The 22,127-nt window shown below is 34.2% G+C and overlaps 2 protein-coding genes across 11 annotated transcripts in view; one reads left to right on the forward strand and one right to left on the reverse strand.

The window, feature by feature from the left end:
• LOC137238043 (myosin heavy chain kinase B) overlaps positions 1-22,127 on the forward strand; it is a 70,006-nt gene that overhangs the window by 26,767 nt on the left and 21,112 nt on the right. The gene's annotated exons all lie outside the window — the stretch shown is intronic.
• The window catches only part of Octbeta3R (Octopamine beta3 receptor), a 492,955-nt gene continuing 471,193 nt past the window's right edge, over positions 366-22,127 (reverse strand). For all 10 annotated transcript variants that reach the window (XM_067762581.1, XM_067762582.1, XM_067762586.1 and 7 more), the window contains 2 exons: positions 5,204-5,312; positions 366-3,819 (listed from right to left, as the gene is read on the reverse strand). In XM_067762581.1, the coding sequence (XP_067618682.1) occupies positions 3,609-3,819; positions 5,204-5,312 (320 nt within the window). In that variant the 3' untranslated portion in view covers positions 366-3,608. The remainder of the gene's footprint in view (positions 3,820-5,203; positions 5,313-22,127) is intronic.

The following is a 22,127-nucleotide window of genomic DNA, read 5'->3' on the forward strand; positions in this document are numbered from 1 at the left end:
AACCGAGAGTATAAAATCAGCGCAAGCTGAGGCATGACTAAGCAGACCATTTTGCATTATTGAAGATTGGATTTCTTTATTCAAGAGTTAGGGATTCGAAAGTTAGCAGAAAGTTTGGAATAAGCGGAATATCCCAAAATACGTTACAATATGTAATACAACATATCTGCAACGTATCAAAAAAAAAAAAAATATTGTTCGCTCAAAGCGCCCAATAATAACAACTTAACAATGTTAGCTGTTGTTGTTAAACGGAGAGCACCCTTATTGCTCAATATATGAAAATATCTGTAGAGAAATTTTTTGAATATTTATATATTTTTTATAATAAAACTAAAAATTAATCTAAAATAAAACTCAGAAAATAATTTTTAAAAAGCTAGTATTTTAATAAAACTTATAACTGCTACGATCCCTGGTTAATCTTGCTTCGAATCCCAATAATGAAAATCGATAAGCCTCTAACTAATGAATTAACTAATTATGGTTTTATTCTACTTATTTGAATAATTAATTTTACAAACACATTATGTTAATTCAGCATTTATGTGAAACTTTCTAACACTTATGCATGTATAAAAACTTATTCAACAAAAATATGTATTAGATGTTTTTTTTTTTTAATTTTTACAAATACATGTATATTGCTCATTTAAGTCTTATTTTTATATGCCTTAGCTGTAATTTTAACAAAAAAATTCATATCTTAATACATACATCAACTTACATATTTATAGTTATATCTACATAATTTTGCTTAAATGAATGCGTTTATCTCTTATTGACCTTCATTTGCTTGGGAAATAAAACTTATGTAGGCTGTCGGGAGTCTACATTTGTCGCACCATGCAACTGCTTTGAAAACTTAGATGAGGTTTGTACAGTATACGGTTTGTAATATAGGGTTGCTTTTTTGTTATGCTTTTCAAAATATTTATTGTTTTTCTTGACCTAATATTACAAAATGGAATCGCTTTTGACAATATTCGCCGTCATATCTTAATACTAAGTTGAACCGGCCGGACTACACATAGACTAAAAGAGTCCATACCTACTTAGCGTTAACAGAAGTTTGTTTAATGACCAAAGAAAAAAAAACATTATCAAGAACCGGTAATACAACAACAACAACAGCAAGAACAAAGACCATGTACCTAATAAAACAATTTCGCCCTTTTGGCAAATACCAAAAACTTTCTAGGATCAATGCCACCTGCTGTTTCTAAATCTGACAGCTGTATCACTTCTATTAGTTGAAGTCTTAGGCTGGCAAGAGCACAGCAAGAGAAAAAAACGTGCTCTATCGTTTCCTCCGCCATGCCATATTCCCTACATCTGCAATCACTTACCATGCGGAAGGCAGTTTCCAGTCAAAATACCCGTCAGTAGTCTACAGTCACATACTTTAACTAGAAGACCCGGTAGACGTTGTCCTGCCCTAAATTTGGCCAATCTGCATACATTTTAATAAGCTTTTTCCGTCTGACGTTTTGGCCTATATCTCGAGACCCTAGTCTCCCAGGGGTATGAAAATTACCCTCTGCTAAAGCACTCATCCACAGCTTTCATTTGATATCCATATTCTATAAACACATTCTAGGGGTACCCGGGTCCACGTTTTGGCCTATATATCGAGACTCTAGTCACCCAGGGGTATGAAAATTACGCTCTGCTAAAGCACTCATCCACAGCTTTCATTTAATATCCATATTCTATAAACACATTCTAGGGGTACCCGGGCCAACTTTTTGGCCTATATCTCGAGACCCTAGTCACCCAGGGGTATGAAAATTACCCTCTACTAAAGCACTCATCAACAGCTTTCATTTGATATCAATATTTTATAAACACATTCTAGGGGTACCCGGGTCCACTTTTTGGCCTATAGTTCGAGACCCTAGTCACCCAGGGGTATGAAAATTACCCTCTACTAAAGCACTCATCAACAGCTTTCATTTGATATCCATATTCTATACACACATTCTAGGGGTACCCAGGTCCACGTTTTGGCCTATATCTCGAGACCCGAGTCAGCCAGGAGTATGAAAATTGTCCTCTACTAAAGCACGTATCAACAGCTTTCATTTGATATCCATATTCTATAAACACACTCTAGAGGTACCCGGGTCCACGTTTTGGCCTATATCTCGAGACCCGAGTCACCCAGGGTATGAAAATTGTCCTCTACTAAAGCACTCATCAACAGCTTTCATTTGATATACATATTCTATAAACACACTCTAGGGGTACCCGAGCCCACGTTTTGGCCTATATCTCGAGACCCTAGTCACCCAGTCACACATCCTGTATTTCAAGTTAGGCCAAACTACACGCGGGGTGCAAAACAAATTCAAAATCGGTTCAGTAGTTTAGGAGTCCATTGGCCTCAATTGTGTGACACGTGTTTTTTATATATTAAGGTTATAGGAGTAACTTTGGATCCTCAGCCATGGCTCCGCCTTTTTTACACTCAGTTTTTCACCACAACTCTGATGCTGTAACTCCGGTAATAGTTCACGTATCGTAAAAAAATGGTGGAGAGGATCTGAATGCCATATTAATGACAATAACAATCGAAATAAATATCAACCGGTGCTGAGTGAAGTGCCGGATTTTGAGAATTAAGTTTAATTGCTTTTTAGTATTGTGATGGTATAGCGATTTACGAAATATTTTAAGCTATCGATATATTACAACTTTTGAGCTTTTTGAACATTTGAAAACAAAATTTTTATTTTCAAAAAAAAAAAAATTTCACTGTACATACAATTTTGTACATGTATTGGGATGTGCACTTCAATATAAAAAATTGTGAGCAGCACTGGTCTAGTAAATACTTATTGAAAAAAAATAAACGAGCAAGGTAAAGAAAGTACAACGACAAATTAGCTTAGGTGGATTTCGCTGATATCTAGTTTTTCGAGTACGTAAAACGTCCCGTTTATTTTATTTATAGATTCCTGAATTCTGCTAAAATTTGAGTTTATTATGCAAGCATTTAGCATTGTGGCGATCCCAAGTTCTTCATGGAAGGAGAATCGGCCTACTTATACAAAAACGTTTCCAATGTGGTCGGGCTTGTGATTTTATCAATAAATGAAAACGAAGAAGCAGTGTTGGGCTAGGTTCATGGCGGCGTCCAATATTTATATTATTATTGTTATGATATGAAGTGAATTGGCGGTGCTATATATTAGTTAACTCAACATTCCTGTTTTTTTCGCTCAACAGAGGTGGACAGAGACAGATTTTAAAAATGCATTGAAACAACTCTGTCTATTTGGACGATAGCAGCAACTGAGTATATTATGATAGGTGTTTGTCGATTTTAGGTTTTCATAGTTGTTTTAAACATTTTTCTAGAATATTTTTCTAACCTACATACATACATATTCATATCACATAAATCCTTTTGAAATTTGTCTTCTATTTCTATTTTAACTAATACTATAATAACTAGAAGCAAGAGCTCTTAGTATTTAAATTTCGCATGGTATTAAATTACACATTTACTTATTACTTCATACATATTTTTAAGGAACTCTTAACATACGTTTTTTGATGAACATCAATTGTAGGTACACTTATTATTTATTTATTTATTAATACTACACATAGTAAGCGTCGAAAGGATCAGGCTTACGCAAACAAGGTATGACACATTCGAGTGTATTGCGAAAAGCTTCACGGAAATCTCTATTAAAATATGCATAGATAAGTGGATTAAGTGTCGAATTGAAGTAGCCAATCCAAAAAAGTATTAACACAACCACATCGGGACAAGGACAAGCAGAACCGCAAAGCGATGTTATTACATACCTGAAATTAAAGTACAAAAATAAAATAGAATAATTAATAAATGTTGTATCTATATATGTAAGGTGGTTTGCTTCGTAAGGGAATAATATGCAGTTCCTGAGGAGTATTAAAACAGTTTAGATGCTCATTTCGAAGCATAATTTAATGGTGATTTCCGACAAAGAGCCTACAATCAACTTTTGTCTTAAACACTCCCAGATCCGCTCATGCTTCTGCACCATGTAGCAGTACGGGTACGACAAGTGACTTGTAGAGCATGATTTTCATTTGCCGAGTGAGGACCATACTTTTCAATTGCCTACATCACCATAAACTCAACTCAGATTCTTTTACAGTTTGTTGCAGCCATAATATAGGATGCAGGTGTTCATTTCTGCGGGGAAAGCCAAATGCAGACATAGCGGCATATAGGCAGCTCCTTTTCGTCCTGTCGCAGGCAGCTTTAATATCAACGAAGGGGTTCCAAGATTTGGCGCTTACTTTTTTCATTTGAATGCAGTGCGGCATTCTGCATCGTACAAATTGTTTTTCCGTGGTGACTGGAAACCAATTTTTTCGTCAGAATTCTTCACAGATACATACGTTCTTAATGCTTCTTCACTCCGTCCGGTTGATCTATGCTCTCAGAAAGCAAGTTTGATAGTCAATTTGCGAAATGATTAGCAGTCTGTTACGATTGCAGCCTTTCGAAGTCTGGCTCTTCTGGCATTTTTTTAACACACTTATATTAGCTTCACTTGTATTTATGCTTGTTTGTAACTCTCTAGGCTAGGCGCGCAAAGGAGATTTAGACCCATATAGCGGCAATTATTGAAGACTCGTGGCAGTGGTTAAATAACTCGTTAGAAAACGAGCGGGGACAGGTGCCAGGACTTATGTTATAGAATAGCTCCGTCTTCTTGGAAAATATTAAAAGTTGTCTAGGACCCAGCTTAATTGCTGCGTCGAGATCTGGCAACTCTGCTGCCCCTTCAAGCGTTTCTTCCTGCAGCTCGCATTTCCTACAGCGCTGCTCGTTAGTGCTTAAGTTATAAGCATGTGACGCCAGAAGGCAGTGCCCAGTTTGTATGCCCATCGAGAACAATACATAAGTCTTTTCATTTCAGAGAAAAAACTAGTGATTTCTAAAGAATTAAAATTGGTTTAACGGTCTGGGCCCGTATTAGGTGTTACCATCAGTGACCATTTCTAAAAATTATTATAAGTTGTGGATCTAATGAGTATTATTTCTCGCTAATTCGAATACGCCTCTAATCCGAACCACCATTTGAGAACTATTGTGATTTAAAATATGAGTTTCGGTCACGGATCGTGACACGTAATACGGGCCCTGGTTTGATATTAATTTACAAATATATATTAACATGTAAAAATAAAAACTTACCACAGAAAAAATGGCAGCCAGCAAAGTAAAAATACTCCCATAATGATGCCCAAAGTTCGTGCAGCTTTATGTTCAGCCTTCCAACCTTTTGTTGGCCGCACTGACCCACCTGGAAAGGTTAACAAAATATTTGTCATATCAACAGATTGTACATCTTATGTAATATGTATCAACTTAACTCATAGAAATTGGTAAGCACGCACATTCATAAATATTTGTTTTTTTTTTACATAAGTGGTTATACAACAAATGGGTGAAAAGTTTATTTGCTCAATTGATAGAAAAGTAATCTAGCAGTAGCATTTTCCAAATAAATACAAGCAAAAAGGATTCTTTCCATATGTAAGCGGAACAGGCTTAAATGTTTCAATAAATAAATGCAAAGCTTACAACACACAGAGCATTTTACAAGAATTGTTATGCAATGAAAAGTGATTACAGAGAAAGCAATGCAAAAAAAGTAAAAAAAAGCTTAAACAAATATGCCACACAATTATGGTACAAAATGTAGAGTGCGAACTTGATAGAAATTGTGCGACAGGAAAATGGTAGCATAGAAGTTAAGTTTTGTTTGTATTTCGGATATACATATGTATGTACAAACGTAATTGAATCATACAGCAATGCAAGTTTTGATGCTGATGATGTTTCCAGTTCATCGATGTTTTTCGGTTTTTCAAGGATAAATTGGAAACGAAGTGATTTCGTCAAAAGCTAAAACACTAAGGGCCGATTTCACCATCTTAGGTTAACTGGCACTAAATGAGACAGAAATATCTCAGAGATCTGTCAATTAAAATACCAGTTAGAGTTAACGGTAGATGATGATAAGGGCCCTTATAGCAAGTTTCACCAATTGATCACATTCGAGATTACTACAAAAAATACGGAATCCAAACATTATACCAGAGTCTAACTTGAATGGATTAATGAATGTTCACCAGCAAAGATCAATAAAACAGTTAGTGTCCTTCACATACAAGCAAAAGGCCGACGTCTCAACGTACTCGAAAACATGGAAATCTACAAACAGAAAACATTTGACTAATAATACAATAATAAACGGACGGATAAACAAAATTTCTGATGCAATATTTGAGCCTTTAAAACTTGTTTACAAGAAACAAAGTAATCACACAGGTACAACAGACAAACACACAACAACAAACAAAACACAAAACAATAAACGCTCCAAAGTAACAAACCAACAAAGAAGGTCAAACGACTAGAATTACCGCCTTTTACTTACCTCAGTCAGCCACACAAATCGATCAGTAAAAACCATCCTCGGTTCTAAACGAACACACAGCACAGATACATAAATATACATTAGCATCAATTTTGAAAATACCTGCTCATGTACATACGAACTATAAATACAGGAGAAACGACAACAACAGATCAGAATGAAAATCGACACTGATGATGGCACAACGCCGAAACCGGTTTGCTTCGAAACCAAATTTGACAAGGGATGACGGAAAATCGTTCCAATCCAATTATCAACTTCACCTATCCATGGCAAGTCCTATTTCTTTAGCAGCCTAGGCTCTGGCGACCCCAAGCTCCTTATGGAGCTAGGAGGTGGATGCGGGGTGACCTAGAAGATTAAATGTGGTCATATTAAATCGGGGAGTGGCTTTGTCGCTACAATAACTTGGTAAGGTAACTTTTGTTTACAGATTTTGGTCTCCACTAGGTCAACAACTATATGTTATGTAACAACACCTCGGTTGTCACTAAAGATATTTTTTTGTAGCTAGTTTTCAGTAAAACCCGGGGCGTGAATGCAGGTTCTTCGATATGGTAGGCGGAGCACGCTACCATCACACCACGGCGGCCGCTCTTTCAAACATTACTGTTATGTAAAAGAAGTCAGAAAATCATAGTATTGATTAATAGAACAGTTAGTTTCATTCACGGATGGGACATCAAATAGACACAGTGAAATATATATTATAAAAACTATTTCGAAGAAAGTAACCGCTCATATCAGCTTAAGCGGCCGATGTGGCAGGGTGAAACCCTAGTCAGTAAACAGTTTCATCATGGGGAACCGTACAGATGGTTTATGTAAAACAGGTAATTGGTGCTTATTTTAACTGCTTTGACATATCTATTATTTAGTTTATCTGCAGATTCGTATGTACATTTCATTCGCTCGTTCACAATAGCGCCTTTTTTTTATTTAGGTCGATGGTGTTTTTTAAGCGATTTCATCTCAAACCGCTTAGCAAACTAAACTTGTTTTGTTGTTTTTTATGCAATTCGCTAATCTACCTAGCGTCTTATTGCCACCAGCTTGCAAAAAAAAAAAAAATGGCTACTGAGTGTGAAACATGTGAGACATAGTCCAGCAAATCACATCTACAAAACTCGAATCAACAATATGCCCACAAATTCTGAAAAAAATTGTATGTTGTTGAAGTGGAAACATTTTACTGTATAAAATACGCCGTACAGAAAAAATAAATAATAGTAGTTTAATAGTAACATCAATCCTTCCGTATTATAAACCTCATCCCTTTTTGGCAATAACTGACTGTGATTCCAATCACCAAGTCCTCCTTCGCCTTGTTTTCTCAACTCAAAGAGGGCCTTCACCAATAAGTATACAATGACCCAGGCACCGAAGTGCTTGGTACCTTTTTGGTGCACTTAAATCCCCTTCGATATGCACTGTTTTCACAACAGGATTCTATACATAAATAGGCAAGTTAAAAATTTCGCTCCCCTTTTATGACCAAACTATAATTCTGAGGTATTAGCAATTGCATATGCTAAGATAGGTCTGCTCAAGGAAAAGTGTAGGCCATTAAACAAATTTCAAAAAAGTTATATATAACGCTAAAATATTAATTTAAATATGGCACCACTACCAATGACAAAGCCGAGCAAATGAACAAGACGTGTGTACATAATACTTTTGTTGGAACTATTGCGTGGGAGTCAGCAAATATGAGCAAATGTGTAATTTGGTCTGCTCATATTCAAAGTGCTTACAAAAACAATCGAGAATATTCAAGCTGGAGCATTTATTTGCTTTGTTGGTTGCAAACATTTTGTGTAATATTTTTTAGTTAATGAAATAAAAATAAAATAAAATAAAAAAGTTAGATAAAATAAAGTAAAATAAAAAATAAAATAAAATAAAATAAAATATAATAAACTAAAATAAAATAAAATAAAAAATAAAATAAAATATAATGAAATAAAATAAAATAAAATAAAAAAATAAAATAAAATATAACAAAGTAAAATAAAATCAAATAAAATAAAATAAAATGAAATAAAATAAAACAAAAAAAGTAAAATAACATAAAATAAAATAAAAAATAAAACAACATACAATAAAACCAAATTTAATGAAAAAAGTAAAATAAAATAAAATAATATAAAATATAGTAAACTGTAGTAAAATTAAATAAAATTAAATAAAAATCAAATAAAATAAAACAAAATAAAATAAAATAAAATAAGACGAAATAAAATACAACAAAATGTAGTAAAATTAAAAATAAAACAAAATAAAATAAAGTAAATTTAAATAAAATAAAATATAATAAAATATATTAAAATAAAATATAATAAAATGTAGTAAAATAAAATAAACTAAAATAAAATGAAAAAAGATTCAAGGTTCGATTCGAGCTCAAGGCCAGAACAATAATTTTTTTCTAATGATAATTATTGTTATTTTTAATTTTTCTAAATTTGAAAAATTGTATTTTGTTTTTGGAATAGTAAGTAGAAAATTTCTCAGACAACCTGTCCTAGCTGCGCAGATAGATCCATTTCAAAGGGTGCTAAGCCTTCATCAACAGTACGCTTTAGGCATGCTGCGCTAACCATTTAGCTATACAGCGGTGGTTTGTTTGACTAGCAAATTTGCTACTTCTATTCCTTTTTACCAACTACATTTATTCAGTGTTGCGCCATCTGGTGCAAATCACTGGTAATGCTGGATTTTTGTTTATTGTCAATTACTTTGTTTGACATTCCCAAGTGCTCATGGTTTATTAACAATTGTTTTTGTTTTTATCGGCCTATTGATAAATGATTCAAGGTTCGATTCGAGCTCAAGGCCAGAACAATAATTTTTTTAGTTGATAAAAAGGAATAGAAGTAGCAAATTTGCCAGTCAAACAAACCACCGCTGTATAGCTAAATGGTTAGCGCAACATGCCTAAAGCGTACTGTTGATGAAGGCTTAGCACCCTTCGAAATGGATCTATCTGCGCAGCTAGGGCAGGTTGTCTGAGAAGTTTTCTACTTACTATTCCAAAAACAAAATACAATTTTTCAAATTTAGGAAAATTATAAAATAACAATAATTATCATTAGAAAAAAATATTGTTCTGGCCTTGAGCTCGAATCGAACCTTGAATCATTTATCAATAGGCCGATAAAAACAAAAACAATTGTAAAATGAAAAAAAAAAATAAATAAAATAAAGTAACATAAAATTAAGTAAAATAAAAAGTAGTGAAATACAGTAAAAAAAAAAAATACAAAAAAATAAAACAAAATATAGCAAAATATAGTAAAAAAAAATAAAATAAAATAAAATAAAACAAAATAAAATAAAATCCAATAAAATAAAATAAGCTGAAATAAAATAAAATAAATCAAAATATCATAAAATAAAATGCAATAAAATAAAATAAACTAAAAAAAAATAAAATAAAATAAATAAAATTAAAAAAAGTAAAATAAAAATTAAAATAAAATCAAATCAAATAAAATAAAAAATGTATGATTAAATAAAAAATATAAGATAAAATAAAATAATATTGTAGATTAATGCATGTGTAAATGTAGTCTAAGCCTTTTCAAAAAAATGGCATACATATGTATTTCAGTTTTGAGCTTACAGTTAAATGATAAATGTATGCTGCTCTTAAGCAAAGTACCTCGGGAGAATTGGGAAGAAAAATAATTCCGACACTATGTGAAAGTTCAAATTTTCCCTTTAACAAAAAATTGCATGCAAAATTTTCTACGAGGCCCACAATTCCAATGCGTGTGCTGGAGAAAAAGAAACCTGGAAATTATTTGTGCGCAGTTTATACGGCCAAAATGTGCCTTCTTTGAATACTTTCACATAAATACATGTACCACTGAAAAAATGAAGCATAAAATACGAAGGAAAAAACGAATATCACTGCTTTTACACGGTGCTAAAAAATGTCCTCCAATATAAATTGTTCAATTCGGTGGAGAAATTTTAACTTTTTTGTATGATATACTCTGGTGGTTATATACATAAAGGCTACCCTGGGTGAGGTCTCAGACAAGGTAGCATTCAATCGGAGCGCTTGGGTTCTTACACATACAACATACACTTACAAAAATACATACACAAAAGTGAACATATATTTATTGATATGTTCTTTATAAATCATTGGCATTTAGTGAGGATGCTTTCATCACCGAAAATAGAAAATAATGGTGATCACATTCAGACATTATTTAACACAAAGGGAGCTTCTTTTTGGCGGTCCGTACTTTATGAGGATATATATACATAGATATATATTCGGAGATTTCTCACTTACATTTTTTCACAGTTTCAATGGTACTACACCGATATCCATCGTCGGTTATTTGAAGCCTTCGTTTTTTCTTGAAACGTAATTTTAAACCTACATGTATTTATATATATACATACATACATTAGAAAATTTAAAGGTACTTTTTAAATAATTAGAGCTTGCAAAGGAATTGTTTCTTCATTCTAACGATTTTTCAAAATTTTGTTTCCTGATTTCGTATTAAATTAGAGTATAAAATTTCAAAATTTCATTTTAATTTTGCATCGTTGCCATATGTGAAGAATTTCAAAAGGGGGATGCGCATTGTCTTGCAAGGTGCAGGGATTGTTTATATCTTACCACAAAATATGCAAGATTACGAGAGCACCCATTGCCAGCTTATAGCATGCATCAGTGCGAAGCGTCTAAAAATGGGCATATAATACGACGAAAAAGTATAAAGACGATTGCTCAATCTGTTCGTAAGGGAAATGAATGGATTGAGAGAGAGCGTTAAAGCAGGATTGATTTTTATTTCCAACCATTCGTTGCGCGAATAAACTGTACGGATTGCATAAAGTGTTTTGCGTGTATTTTGTTGTTGTGTCTTTACAATGATCGCTATCCATGCACTCCGTGCACCTTTTGCAAGACATAGCGAATTTTCTTAATGTATAATTTTACATATATAAATAAGCCACGGGTCATGAACAACTTTTCATTCATTTACAATTTTTTCTTTGCACATTTTGTTTTCTATTGCCAGCTAGTGATTTGCTATTCACTGTGGAAAATATACTAAGAGTTCAGAATTTTGTGCATTTGACGTTGGAAACGTAGCTATAGCAAATATAAGCTACGGATTGTGAGCAACTTTTTTTTAGTTAACATTTTTTTTCCACATTTTATTTTGTACAGCAATATAGCATATATTTTATAAGTTAAAAAAAAAAAAAACAAATTATATCAGTTAGTAAACGAAGTAATGCTAAACCATTTGAACAAAATCGTAAACTCCCTTATTACTTTTCCTTCCTTTTATGAGTAAACAATCTGGCAACGGCTTGCAAAAATGAATTTCAATTGCATCGGCTTGCAGTCTCCATTTTATTATAAAAAACCATATTGAGGAATACTCACTACAACAAGTTTGCTTAATAACATTGAGATCATTACTAAAATTAACTTTATATTAAGGAAATTAAAAGTTTGCCCAAAAGAGTAATTTGGGGCTTGCAAAGCACATTCAATTATCTACGCTTTTTGCTTAGACTGTATATTTCTAACGAGTATCGAATACTTGCTATATATCTAAACCTTTTGGCGAAAGGTTTCTTTCAAAACGTTTTCTAAGGGCCGTTGTCACCATCTTCAGTTAAAGCTAGCTGGCCCTTCTTTTGACAGATAATCAAACGATTGCTGTAAACAGTGACGTAGTGATATTTTCTTGCGTCCGGGGAAAAATTTCACATTCTGCGGAAAGACGAACATCTCTAGTCGATTCTCCGGGGTTTCTGGTTTTTCTATTGCTTCCTCACAGAGACTGTCTCGAATTTCGGATAGTTCAGTCGCTAATGATTTAAGATCATCAAGATACGCTTCTCTAAAATTTATCCCCGGATCCTGTATTCTGAGCTGCATACAATCAATCCTCCTTAAGATTTCATACCAGAAATGAATTAATGTTATGAAACTAAAATTTAGTATATTATTTTCGAAACTATTCTCCCACAGGTGTTCCGTGTAGTACTCATAAGAAACAATTACGGAAGGCTAAGTTCGGGTGTAACCGAACATTACATACTCAGCTGAGGGCTTAGCTGCGTTGGTTTCCTAGGGTTTCGTAGATAGTTTATAAGTGGTTTTTAAATCCATATCACATACGCTTGGGAAATATCGAACAAATTGTAGACCAACTGTGACGTTTTTGTCAAATAAGGGAAAATCACCATGTAGGAAAATGATTCTAGGGTAACCTGGAATGTGTTTGTATGACATGGGTACCAAATGAAAGGTATTAAAGAGTGTTTTTAAAGGGAGTGAACTTTAGTTCTATAGGTGGACGCCTTTTTGAGATATCGCCCTAAAGGTGGACCAGGGGTGACTCTATTATGTGTTTGTACGATATGGGTATCAACTTAAAGGTATTAGTGAGGGTTTTAAAAGGGAGTGGCCCTTAGTTGTAAGTGTGAAGGCGTTTTCGAGATATCGACCAAAATGTGAACCAGGTTGACCTAGAACATCATCTGTCTGGTACCGCTTATTTATTTATATATATATATGTAATACCACGAACAGTATTACTGTCATGATTCCAAGGGCTTTTGATTTAGCCCTGCATAACTTTTTCATTTTCTTCTACTTAATATGGTAGGTGTCACGGCCGTTTTACAAAGTTTTTTCTTAAGTTATATTTTGCGTCAAAAAACCAATCCAATTACCATGTTTCATCCCTTTTTTCGTATTTGGTATAGAATTATGGCATTTTTCGAAATTTTCGATATCGAAAAGGTGGGCGTGGTCATAGTCGGATTCCGCCCATTTTCACTACCAAGATAAAGTGAGTTCAAATAAGTACGGGGGCTAAGTTTAGTAAAGATATATTGATTTTTGCTCAAGTTATCGTGTTAACGGCCGACCGGAAGGATAGAGGGTCGACTGTGTATAAATACAGAAAATACAGAAAACAGTTATCGTCATAGAAGCTATGCTCCTGACAAATTCCACATGGGTTGGTAAATTTATGTTCAACTTATGGCATTAAAAGTATTCTAGACAAATTAAATGAAAAGGGGCGGAGCCACGCCCATTTTGAAATTTTCTTTTATTTTTGTATTTGCTGCACCATATTATTACTGGAGTTGAATGTTGACATAATTTGCTTCTATACTGTAAAGATATTAAATTTTTTGTTAATTCGAAAATTTTCGAAATTTTCGATATCGAAAAAGTGGGCGTGGTTATAGTCCGATTTCGTTCATTTTAAATAGCAATCTGAGATGAGTGCCCAGGAAGTTACATACCAAATTTCATTTAGATACCTCAAAATTTACTCAAGTTATCGTTTTTACGGACGGACGGACGAATATGGCTAAATGAATTTCTTTTTTTCGGCCAGATCATTTTGATATATAGAAGTTTATATCTATCTCGATTAGTTTATGCCGTTACGGGGTACCGTTATCGAACGAAATTAATATACTCTGTGAGCTCTGCTCAGCTGAGTATAAAAATGGGATCACTCCGAGCTAAAGTGGAACATCTTGCCTTAGGAAATCGCAATATAAATTGCACCACATTTTTTTATATGAAATGTCAGCAAATTCAACCAGATTAAGATTAGGTACAATCAATTTAATAGTCAAAGTACCATGTCATTTGAAGACATCAACAATAACAGGAAAGTAACTGCATTTTAGAAAGTTTGCTTTCTTGTTTTTTTTAGCGCATAAGAAAGCCACCGTCAGCTTTTCGCTATTTGGATCTAAAAATGCGATGATATTTATTCAAGATGATTTGATGTTTGCATTATGGCGCGTAATAATTATAAGAACTACCGTAATATAAGAAACCTTAAAAGTTAAATAGGAATTAATTATTACAAAAGAAACACTAGTCACAAAAAGAAGGGAATAATGAAATTAACAAGAAAATATGTAGGGGCTGAGATGAAAGCAAAAACTGAGAATAGCATGAAATGAGTGAAAGGAAAAAGAAGGCTTATGGAAACTTTAAGCAGCAATTATAATTTTTAATAGAATTCATGCGAATTTTGTTATTTATAGTACAAAAGTATATTATACAATATTTACACAATTAGCAGAGTTCCTATGCTTACCACATATGTACATACATACACTGAAAGAAATGGTGCTAGTAAAATCAACAAATCGGTTCTGTTGTTCTTGACTTAACGGAGATTCGGTGAAATTGATCGAATTACGGTTAATTCGACCGAGTACTTTGTCAAACGAATAAATTAGTTTAGTCATTTCAACCGAAGAGAAATTGGCGCTCCTAAGTTAACAAAATTCTGTACAATTGACAGACTCCTGGTCAATCTAACTGATTTTTCTGTTAACACAACTGATCTCACTGGTCGTTTCAACAGCGATAAACAGTCAATACATGAGCAAATTTCAAAGACAATTTTACGCTGACTGCGCTCTCTACTTTGTACTTATGACGATGGTGCCACTTGTTTAAAAAAATACCAAAATAAGAAAACCACCAAACCGAAAAAAGACACAAAATGGGAAAACAACAAAAAACTAGTTTTTCAGTTATTAATACAAAACGAAAAACCCTTTTTTGAATTTGCTGTGCAAAAAATTATGTGATACCGGGACACCTATTTATCGGATACAATTTTGCAACTTCTCCTCCAAGCGAAATGCAAAATTGCGCCCTCTGGTTCAAAAGTTTTGTTTGTTTGTTTTTCCAAAGTTAGTAACATTTTGTTCAAGTTTTTACGAATTTTCACTCACGCGAACGAATTTAGTAAGATGATAAAAAGATCCTTTTTTAATGTTGATGATTTCGACAACATAGGAGTTGGAGTTGTTTTGGAATCGTTTCAACTTAAAGTATTACGAAAATTAAACTTGCCGAATTACATGCAAAGTTACTCCAGTGGTGAATCACCTTCCTGCGATTTGATTGTTTACTTTTCTATAACTTACAAGTTCTCTTTTTAAAATGTTATGTTAAACATTTATACAAGTTTTGTTCGAAACAATCAAGTGTGGCAACTACATGCGAGAGAAGAAATTGAGAATAAGCTGAGCTGCAACCGAAAGAATTGAGAATCAGTTTTGTGACTACTATTTTCATTTCTATTTGCAAAGCGAAGTTCAAAACTATAAGTTAAATAAATTATAAAATATAAAATTTGGTGAAAGTGCGTTTAATAAAACAACATAATAAAGTGTATAATGTTTAATGTGTGCCAGCATATTTGATGTAAGCCCAATTTACGTTCGGTTAGTAAGTGCCACCGTGGTGTGATGGTAGCATGCTCCGCCTGCCACGCCGTATGTTCTGGGTTCGCACCCCGGGCAAAGCAACATCAAAATTTTAGAAATAAGGTTTTTCAATTAGAAGAACATTTTTCTAAGCAGGGTCGCCCCTCGGCAGTGTTTGGCAAGCGCTCCGACTGTATTTCTGTCATGAAAAGCTCTCAGTGAAAACTCATCTGCTTCGCAGATGCCGTTCGGCATAAAACATGATGGTCCCGTCCGGCAAATTTGTAGGGAAAATCAAGAGGAGCATGACGCAAATTGGAAGAGAAGCTCGGCCTTAGATTTCTTCGGAGGTTATCGCGCCTTACATTTATTTATATGGAAACATAGGTACTTTCGTACAAAGCTGTCGCAACAACTTTTTTTTTATTCATTTGACTACTAAAACGGTCAACTACGAATCAACGATTTGTGCGCAGTTGATTCAACATCTTGTTGCGATGGATACAAATTAACAGAAATTTCAGTTGAATTGACCCTTATTTCGGTTGATTTTGCCAGTGTATTGTGACGAATATTAGCAACACTAAGGGATACTATCATCTCTAAGCCAATACTAAGCAGTGAATTGTATGCGCATCAATAAATCAATCATTATGTCTATACATATGTCCATAGAAGCAGCGGAAAGCACCGCACGAATACATGCATATATCTGAGATACTCCCAAAAGTATAAAATAATTTGTGCAAGTATCACTCAAACGTGGTAATTTTATAGCTGGTAACTAACTAGTAAATTCTAGAAATAGAAGCGCATAGAATAATGCCAACGAGGAAACCAAATAGACAGAAAAGCAGCAAAAGTTGAGGCACGTCAAGCCAGTTTGATTTAAGCAAGCTATCAGTTGCGAAGTATAAGTGTTATTTTCAAGTAGTCTAATAAAGACCATTTTTGCATTATTCAATATTCGAGTTATTTATTCAATAGTTTAGTGATTCGAACGTTAGCAGAAGATTTGGAATAAGCGGAATTTCAATAAATTCGTTATAATATGTATGTAAGTCGAATCAAAATATGCGGCTCTCGACAAATTATAGCGTAAAATAAAAAAGAATAAATAATTGGTCGGATTTTCCTACGAGGAGATTTAGGCCGATATTCTCTTACAATTTGCTTTGTTGTTCTTTTTAAATTTTGCTACAACTGGGCGGAACGGGAGCTACATATTTTATGCCGACTCCGAAGGGCGGTTGCAAGGCAAGTGAATTTTCACTAAGAAGCTTTTATAGCAGAAATTCAAAAGGAGTGTTTGCCAAACCACTCTGGGTCGCCTGATTAGAAAAACGCTTTACTAATTGAAAATTTTGTTTTCTAAATGTTTGATGTTGCTCAGCCGGGATTTGAACCCATGACCTTCGGTGTGTTAGGTGGAGCATACTACCATCACACCACGGATTGTTTATAAAAGAAAAATAAACCCAGTTATTCGCTACTGATTGGTGTGATGCTGTGATGTGTTCCTCTGAGGAGTGCTAGGCAAGGTCGAAAACTATTCCTCAACTCGTATAAACCCTATGAACTATTGGTAGGAAGTTGTGTTCATCAGCAAAGCGACAAGAGATATCTATTTTAATCTCGCCCATACCCAACCCCTTGTATATCTTTCGCCTCGCATCCAATCCTCGTAAACTGAGCTTCACGACTTCATTTTTAACTAGGACTAGGGAAGAGATAACTAATGGTAAATAGCTGTCATCTTGTCAATGCAATCAACTAAGTTAATTGACCCTTTAGTCACTCAAACGGTCGTTCTTTCGTTGGGCTTACTGGCGCCAAGGAACTTAAATAGTTCTACAACTGGCCCTTCAAGCACAATAGGGGCCGCTGTCTTTCTCTGATCAATATAAGACGCATATACTTGGCATATGTTCTTCGAAAGATTTATGGAACTCTACGCGTTGGCGATGGCGAGTACCGAAGAAGATTTAATGATGAGCTGTTTGAGCTATACGCAGACATCAACATAGTCAAGCGAATTAAAACGCAGCGGCTGCGCTGGCAAGGCCATGTTATGCGAATGAAAGATGATGCTCCGGCCAAGAAAGTGTTTCTATCGGAACCCGCCTATGGAAGCAGAGGTTGAGGGCGGCCCCCACTCCGTTGGAAGGAACAGGTGGAAAACGATTTAAACTCCATTGATGTGACCGGTTGGCGGAGCGAAGGAGCGACTGGCGCGCCTTGTTGGACGGCCATAACCGTTTAGATGGTTAAGCGCCAATTAAGTAAGTAAGTAATACTTGGCATATCATCACAAAGTTCTCCTAAAGCTGATGTCAAATTGCAGCCTGATATCGTCTCACACTTTTACTCTGACTGCATATTCAGAAATTAAGCGAAAAGGCTAAGGTTTTTGTTTTGAAGTAATTGCTGTTCGATTTTTTACTGCGTTTACAGTGATAGGGAGGTCTTTGCGACGCTTAGCGACTGAATATTTATTACCAACTTCTGTCGATGTAAAATATGTATGGAATTAGTTTATTCAAAACTAGCCAACAATAAGGCGTAGCCTTGTACATGGGAATATGCATAGTACGTTTTGTAAGGGTGTATAAACATATGCAGCACAAAGCAAATGGGAAAAAGTTATACAGCGCCAAAACGTGGTATTGACCGGGTATGTTCGTCTCCTTCCGGGAGAAACGGTCTTGAAGAGATTTACAAAGTATAGTGGAAACAGCTGTCAACTTGTCTGCCCTGACGACGGAATCTTCAAATTTTTTCCAAAAATATTAAATAAAATATAAGTTTAAAGTTGCTCTAAGCAACAGCAACTTACATTCATGGTTTGTTATTGTCCTTTTAAGGATAGGAAGCGAAAATAGTTCACCATTGAAGCTTATAATCGATACATAAACAATTGCCGAATAGAGTTATAGAAGTTTTTTTTTCTTATGACGACTACCGCAATGCTTTAGAGACTACTAAGGGCCTGCATTGGGAATGCACGAAATCGCTTTAGGAAAGTTAATGCTACCCGGGTGGTCGATGGCATTGTGAACGTACATAAACTCTGAGATTAACACCCTACATGAAATGCAATGAAACGAGGTAATTGAGCCTTATGAGGTCTCACAATGTATTGAGGTGGCAGAACTGCGTTGAAATATATATGTGCGCACTATATGAGGTCTATATATAGACTCGAACTAGCTTGTGTCAGACAAATAACAGACACTTCTTGCACGAAAAGCAAGGCACGGCGGGATAAGCTCTAGCGTTTTCTATGAGTGCAATTTTCCAGGACCATATAGAGATTCAGGCAACCATCTTTTTTCAGTCAAGATATGCACGCGCTTTTTATTTCTGCACCACCAACTGAACTGGTAGGCAGTGTACGAGGTTCTGAAGAGAACACTTCTGCTCATTACCAAGTTCTGATGAAAATGATGAACCCGATGCTTTAAGCCGCAAAGATTAAAATATGGAAAATCAACGAAACCACTTAAAAAACAAGAATATGTATGTTCCGTTACCCAACTAAAAATTCACACAGTTCATAAATACTCGATTATGTCTATAGGTTCTTCATACGTCTTGCCATTTCTTAAATTTTTAGTAAAACTTATAAATCTAAGTCGTTGAACATAATCAAAACATATAGTTGGGAGCATTTTTTGATGGGATCACCGGTGATACAGTGTCAGTCAACGTGTTGAACATTAAAAAAGTAAAAAAAAAAACTTAAAGTGAGATGAACAGGAAGTTAAAGGCTCATGAGATAAAAAATGTTGAATGAGAATGGGAACTTAAAACAGAAAAATAATAGGAATTGAAATGAGAAAAAGCAGCAGAAAGTAAAAGGGAAATAAAAGTAGAAAGAGAAGGACGAGGATATTATGAAGCATAAGAATAAGGTGAAGTGAAAGAAGAAAGACCAAGAAGGAGTTGTAAAAGAAGATGTTTAGGAACAGGATGGAAAAGAAAAATATAAGAAGAAGAAGGAGAAGATCAAAAGTAGAAAAGTTAGGAGCTGTATAAAATGAGAAGGAGCGAAGAGAGAAGGAAGTCCAGAAATTGAAGAACAAGAGAAGAAGAAATAAAAGTAGTTAAATGGGAAAATCTAATACAGAGTATGTAAATGGGTGTTTCGACAGCATAAGTTTCAAGAGGTCGGCACCAAAATCAAAAAACTTTTGTATAAATGCCCAAAGACAGGTTTAATGAAAACTCGCAATGAAAAATTGTAATTAAAAGGATGTCGGCAGAATACATACATAAGTATATATACAGCAGTGAATAAAGACATATCTATGGCTAAGTTAGATGGAGCTGGCCGGTACGTGAGGACCTCACATCGACCGCATGAGTCCATAGAGCTACTAGAAGTTTGTTTAATGACCAAACTGAACAACCCCATTAAAACCAGGAACTGTGTTATGTTTTTCATTTTCGATATTTTAAGAATAATTGTTTTTGTTTTTATCGGCCTATTGATAAATCATTCAAGGTTCGAATCGAGCTCAAGGCCAGAACAATATTGTTCTGGCCTTGAGCTCGATTCAAACCTTGAATATTTTAAGAATAAACTGCAATGCATTTTGTAACTATAAAAACCCATATCAAAAAGTTTTCGAAAAAATTCGGAAACTCGTAAAAATTTCGAACTTTCTATTTGGAGTTCTCTGAATCTTTATTTTCTATACATTGAGAAAAAAATGCATTTTGTAACTGTAACTACGCAAATCAAATTCGAAAAAATTTGAAAACTCGAGAAAATTTTACGAAAATTTCATACTTTTATTTAGAGTTCTTAGAATTTGTTTGAGTATGCAGTTTTGTAGCCCAATCAATTTAATTCTAACAATGTATAAGTTATAAGTTTCTTGAAACGCGCATTTATTTTTGACAATTTTCTCCTACGAAGGGTGTTTTGAATTTTTATGCTTACAAAGTGTGAACATTATTTTTTATATGGAATAAAATCTGAAACACCTTTAAGAAAATAGCCATAAGAAATCAGTAAGAATTTTGAGAGACTTACAACTTGTTGTGTGTTAGACTAAAATTGATTGGGCTGTAAAACTGCTTACTCGAAAAAATGCAGAGAACTCCAAATAAAGGGTAAAGAATTTTCGGAAAATTTTCTCGAGTTTTCGAATTTGTTTCGAACACGTTTTTGAGATTGTAATTTCCGTTACAAAATTCATAGGAGTTTTTCTTAATCTACAGAAAGCGCAAAAATAGAGTTTAATTGACGAAATTTGAAAAATGTTGCCACTGCCATTTTCTTACTCGCTGCTGTATGTATTACAAGCAAATATTTACACATTCAGCGATTTAAATTGTAAAGTACAAATTGGTAATATTAAGAATTTAAATTGAATTAATAAAGATGTTAACACTTGTGCAAACAATGTCATAAGAGGAGAATACATATAGATATACACATATAAATTAGAGTGGGCCAAATTGTATGGGGAAATGAATTTCGAGCCTCCCTAATTTTGTTAGACAATTTTATATCCCAATCCGAATAGCATCTCTCACAAATAAAATACGTGAAAGTAAATGTCAAATTCGGATTCGGATTGGGATATAAAATTTTCTAACAAAATTAGGGAGGTTCGAAATTCATTTCAGATGTTAGAGCTGGATTTTTAGTGCTGAATTTCGATTCGATTCTTAATCGATTTAATCGATCTTTTTTAAGAAATGTAGAATCGATTTTTTTTTTAAATCGTTCGATTCTTCAGGCATCGAAGTTTTCATCACTATATACTTTACGGACGCTTGAGGAAATACATATTCTGTAATTTTTGTTTTTATAAATTTAGCTTTATTGTGTTGGTGGCTTCGAGAGAAAGATGAAGGAATTTCTTCGCACTTCTGGCAAGCAATATATTGAACATGTGTTTATCTATTTTGTGGTATGATATTGTGTTCAGTACGAAATGAAAACTAATTAATATATTTTTAGATTCTAGTAAGCCAATTGAAAGTAATCTGAAGGGGAATTCAATCTTATAAGTAATCCAAAGATTCGCAGATCTGTTGTCTAAAAGTACTTTAGTCAAGTAGAGGGCGATTCTGCGAAATGCAAATCGTGCGGAAAAAAATGCAAAGCAGGTGGAAATACAACCAATTTGTTAAATCACTTTAAGCAGTCACATCGAACGTTGATGGAAATTTCTTCATCAACAGGTCCTATAGAATCCTTTTTTGAACCTAATAACAACAACATAAGGAAGCTTCAGTCTGTAGATAAGCGAAAAAAAAACAACTGGATTGTACTTTGATTAGTATGATTGCCACATATATGCAACCCTTTAGGATTGTCGAAGATAACGGATTCAGACTTTTTACACAATGCTTGGAGATTCGGTACGTTTTGCCTTCACGAGTAACATTAAGAAACACACTTTTAAA

This window comes from Eurosta solidaginis, chromosome 1 (assembly GCF_040869045.1).
Source record: "Eurosta solidaginis isolate ZX-2024a chromosome 1, ASM4086904v1, whole genome shotgun sequence".
Classification (NCBI taxonomy): domain Eukaryota; kingdom Metazoa; phylum Arthropoda; class Insecta; order Diptera; family Tephritidae; genus Eurosta; species Eurosta solidaginis.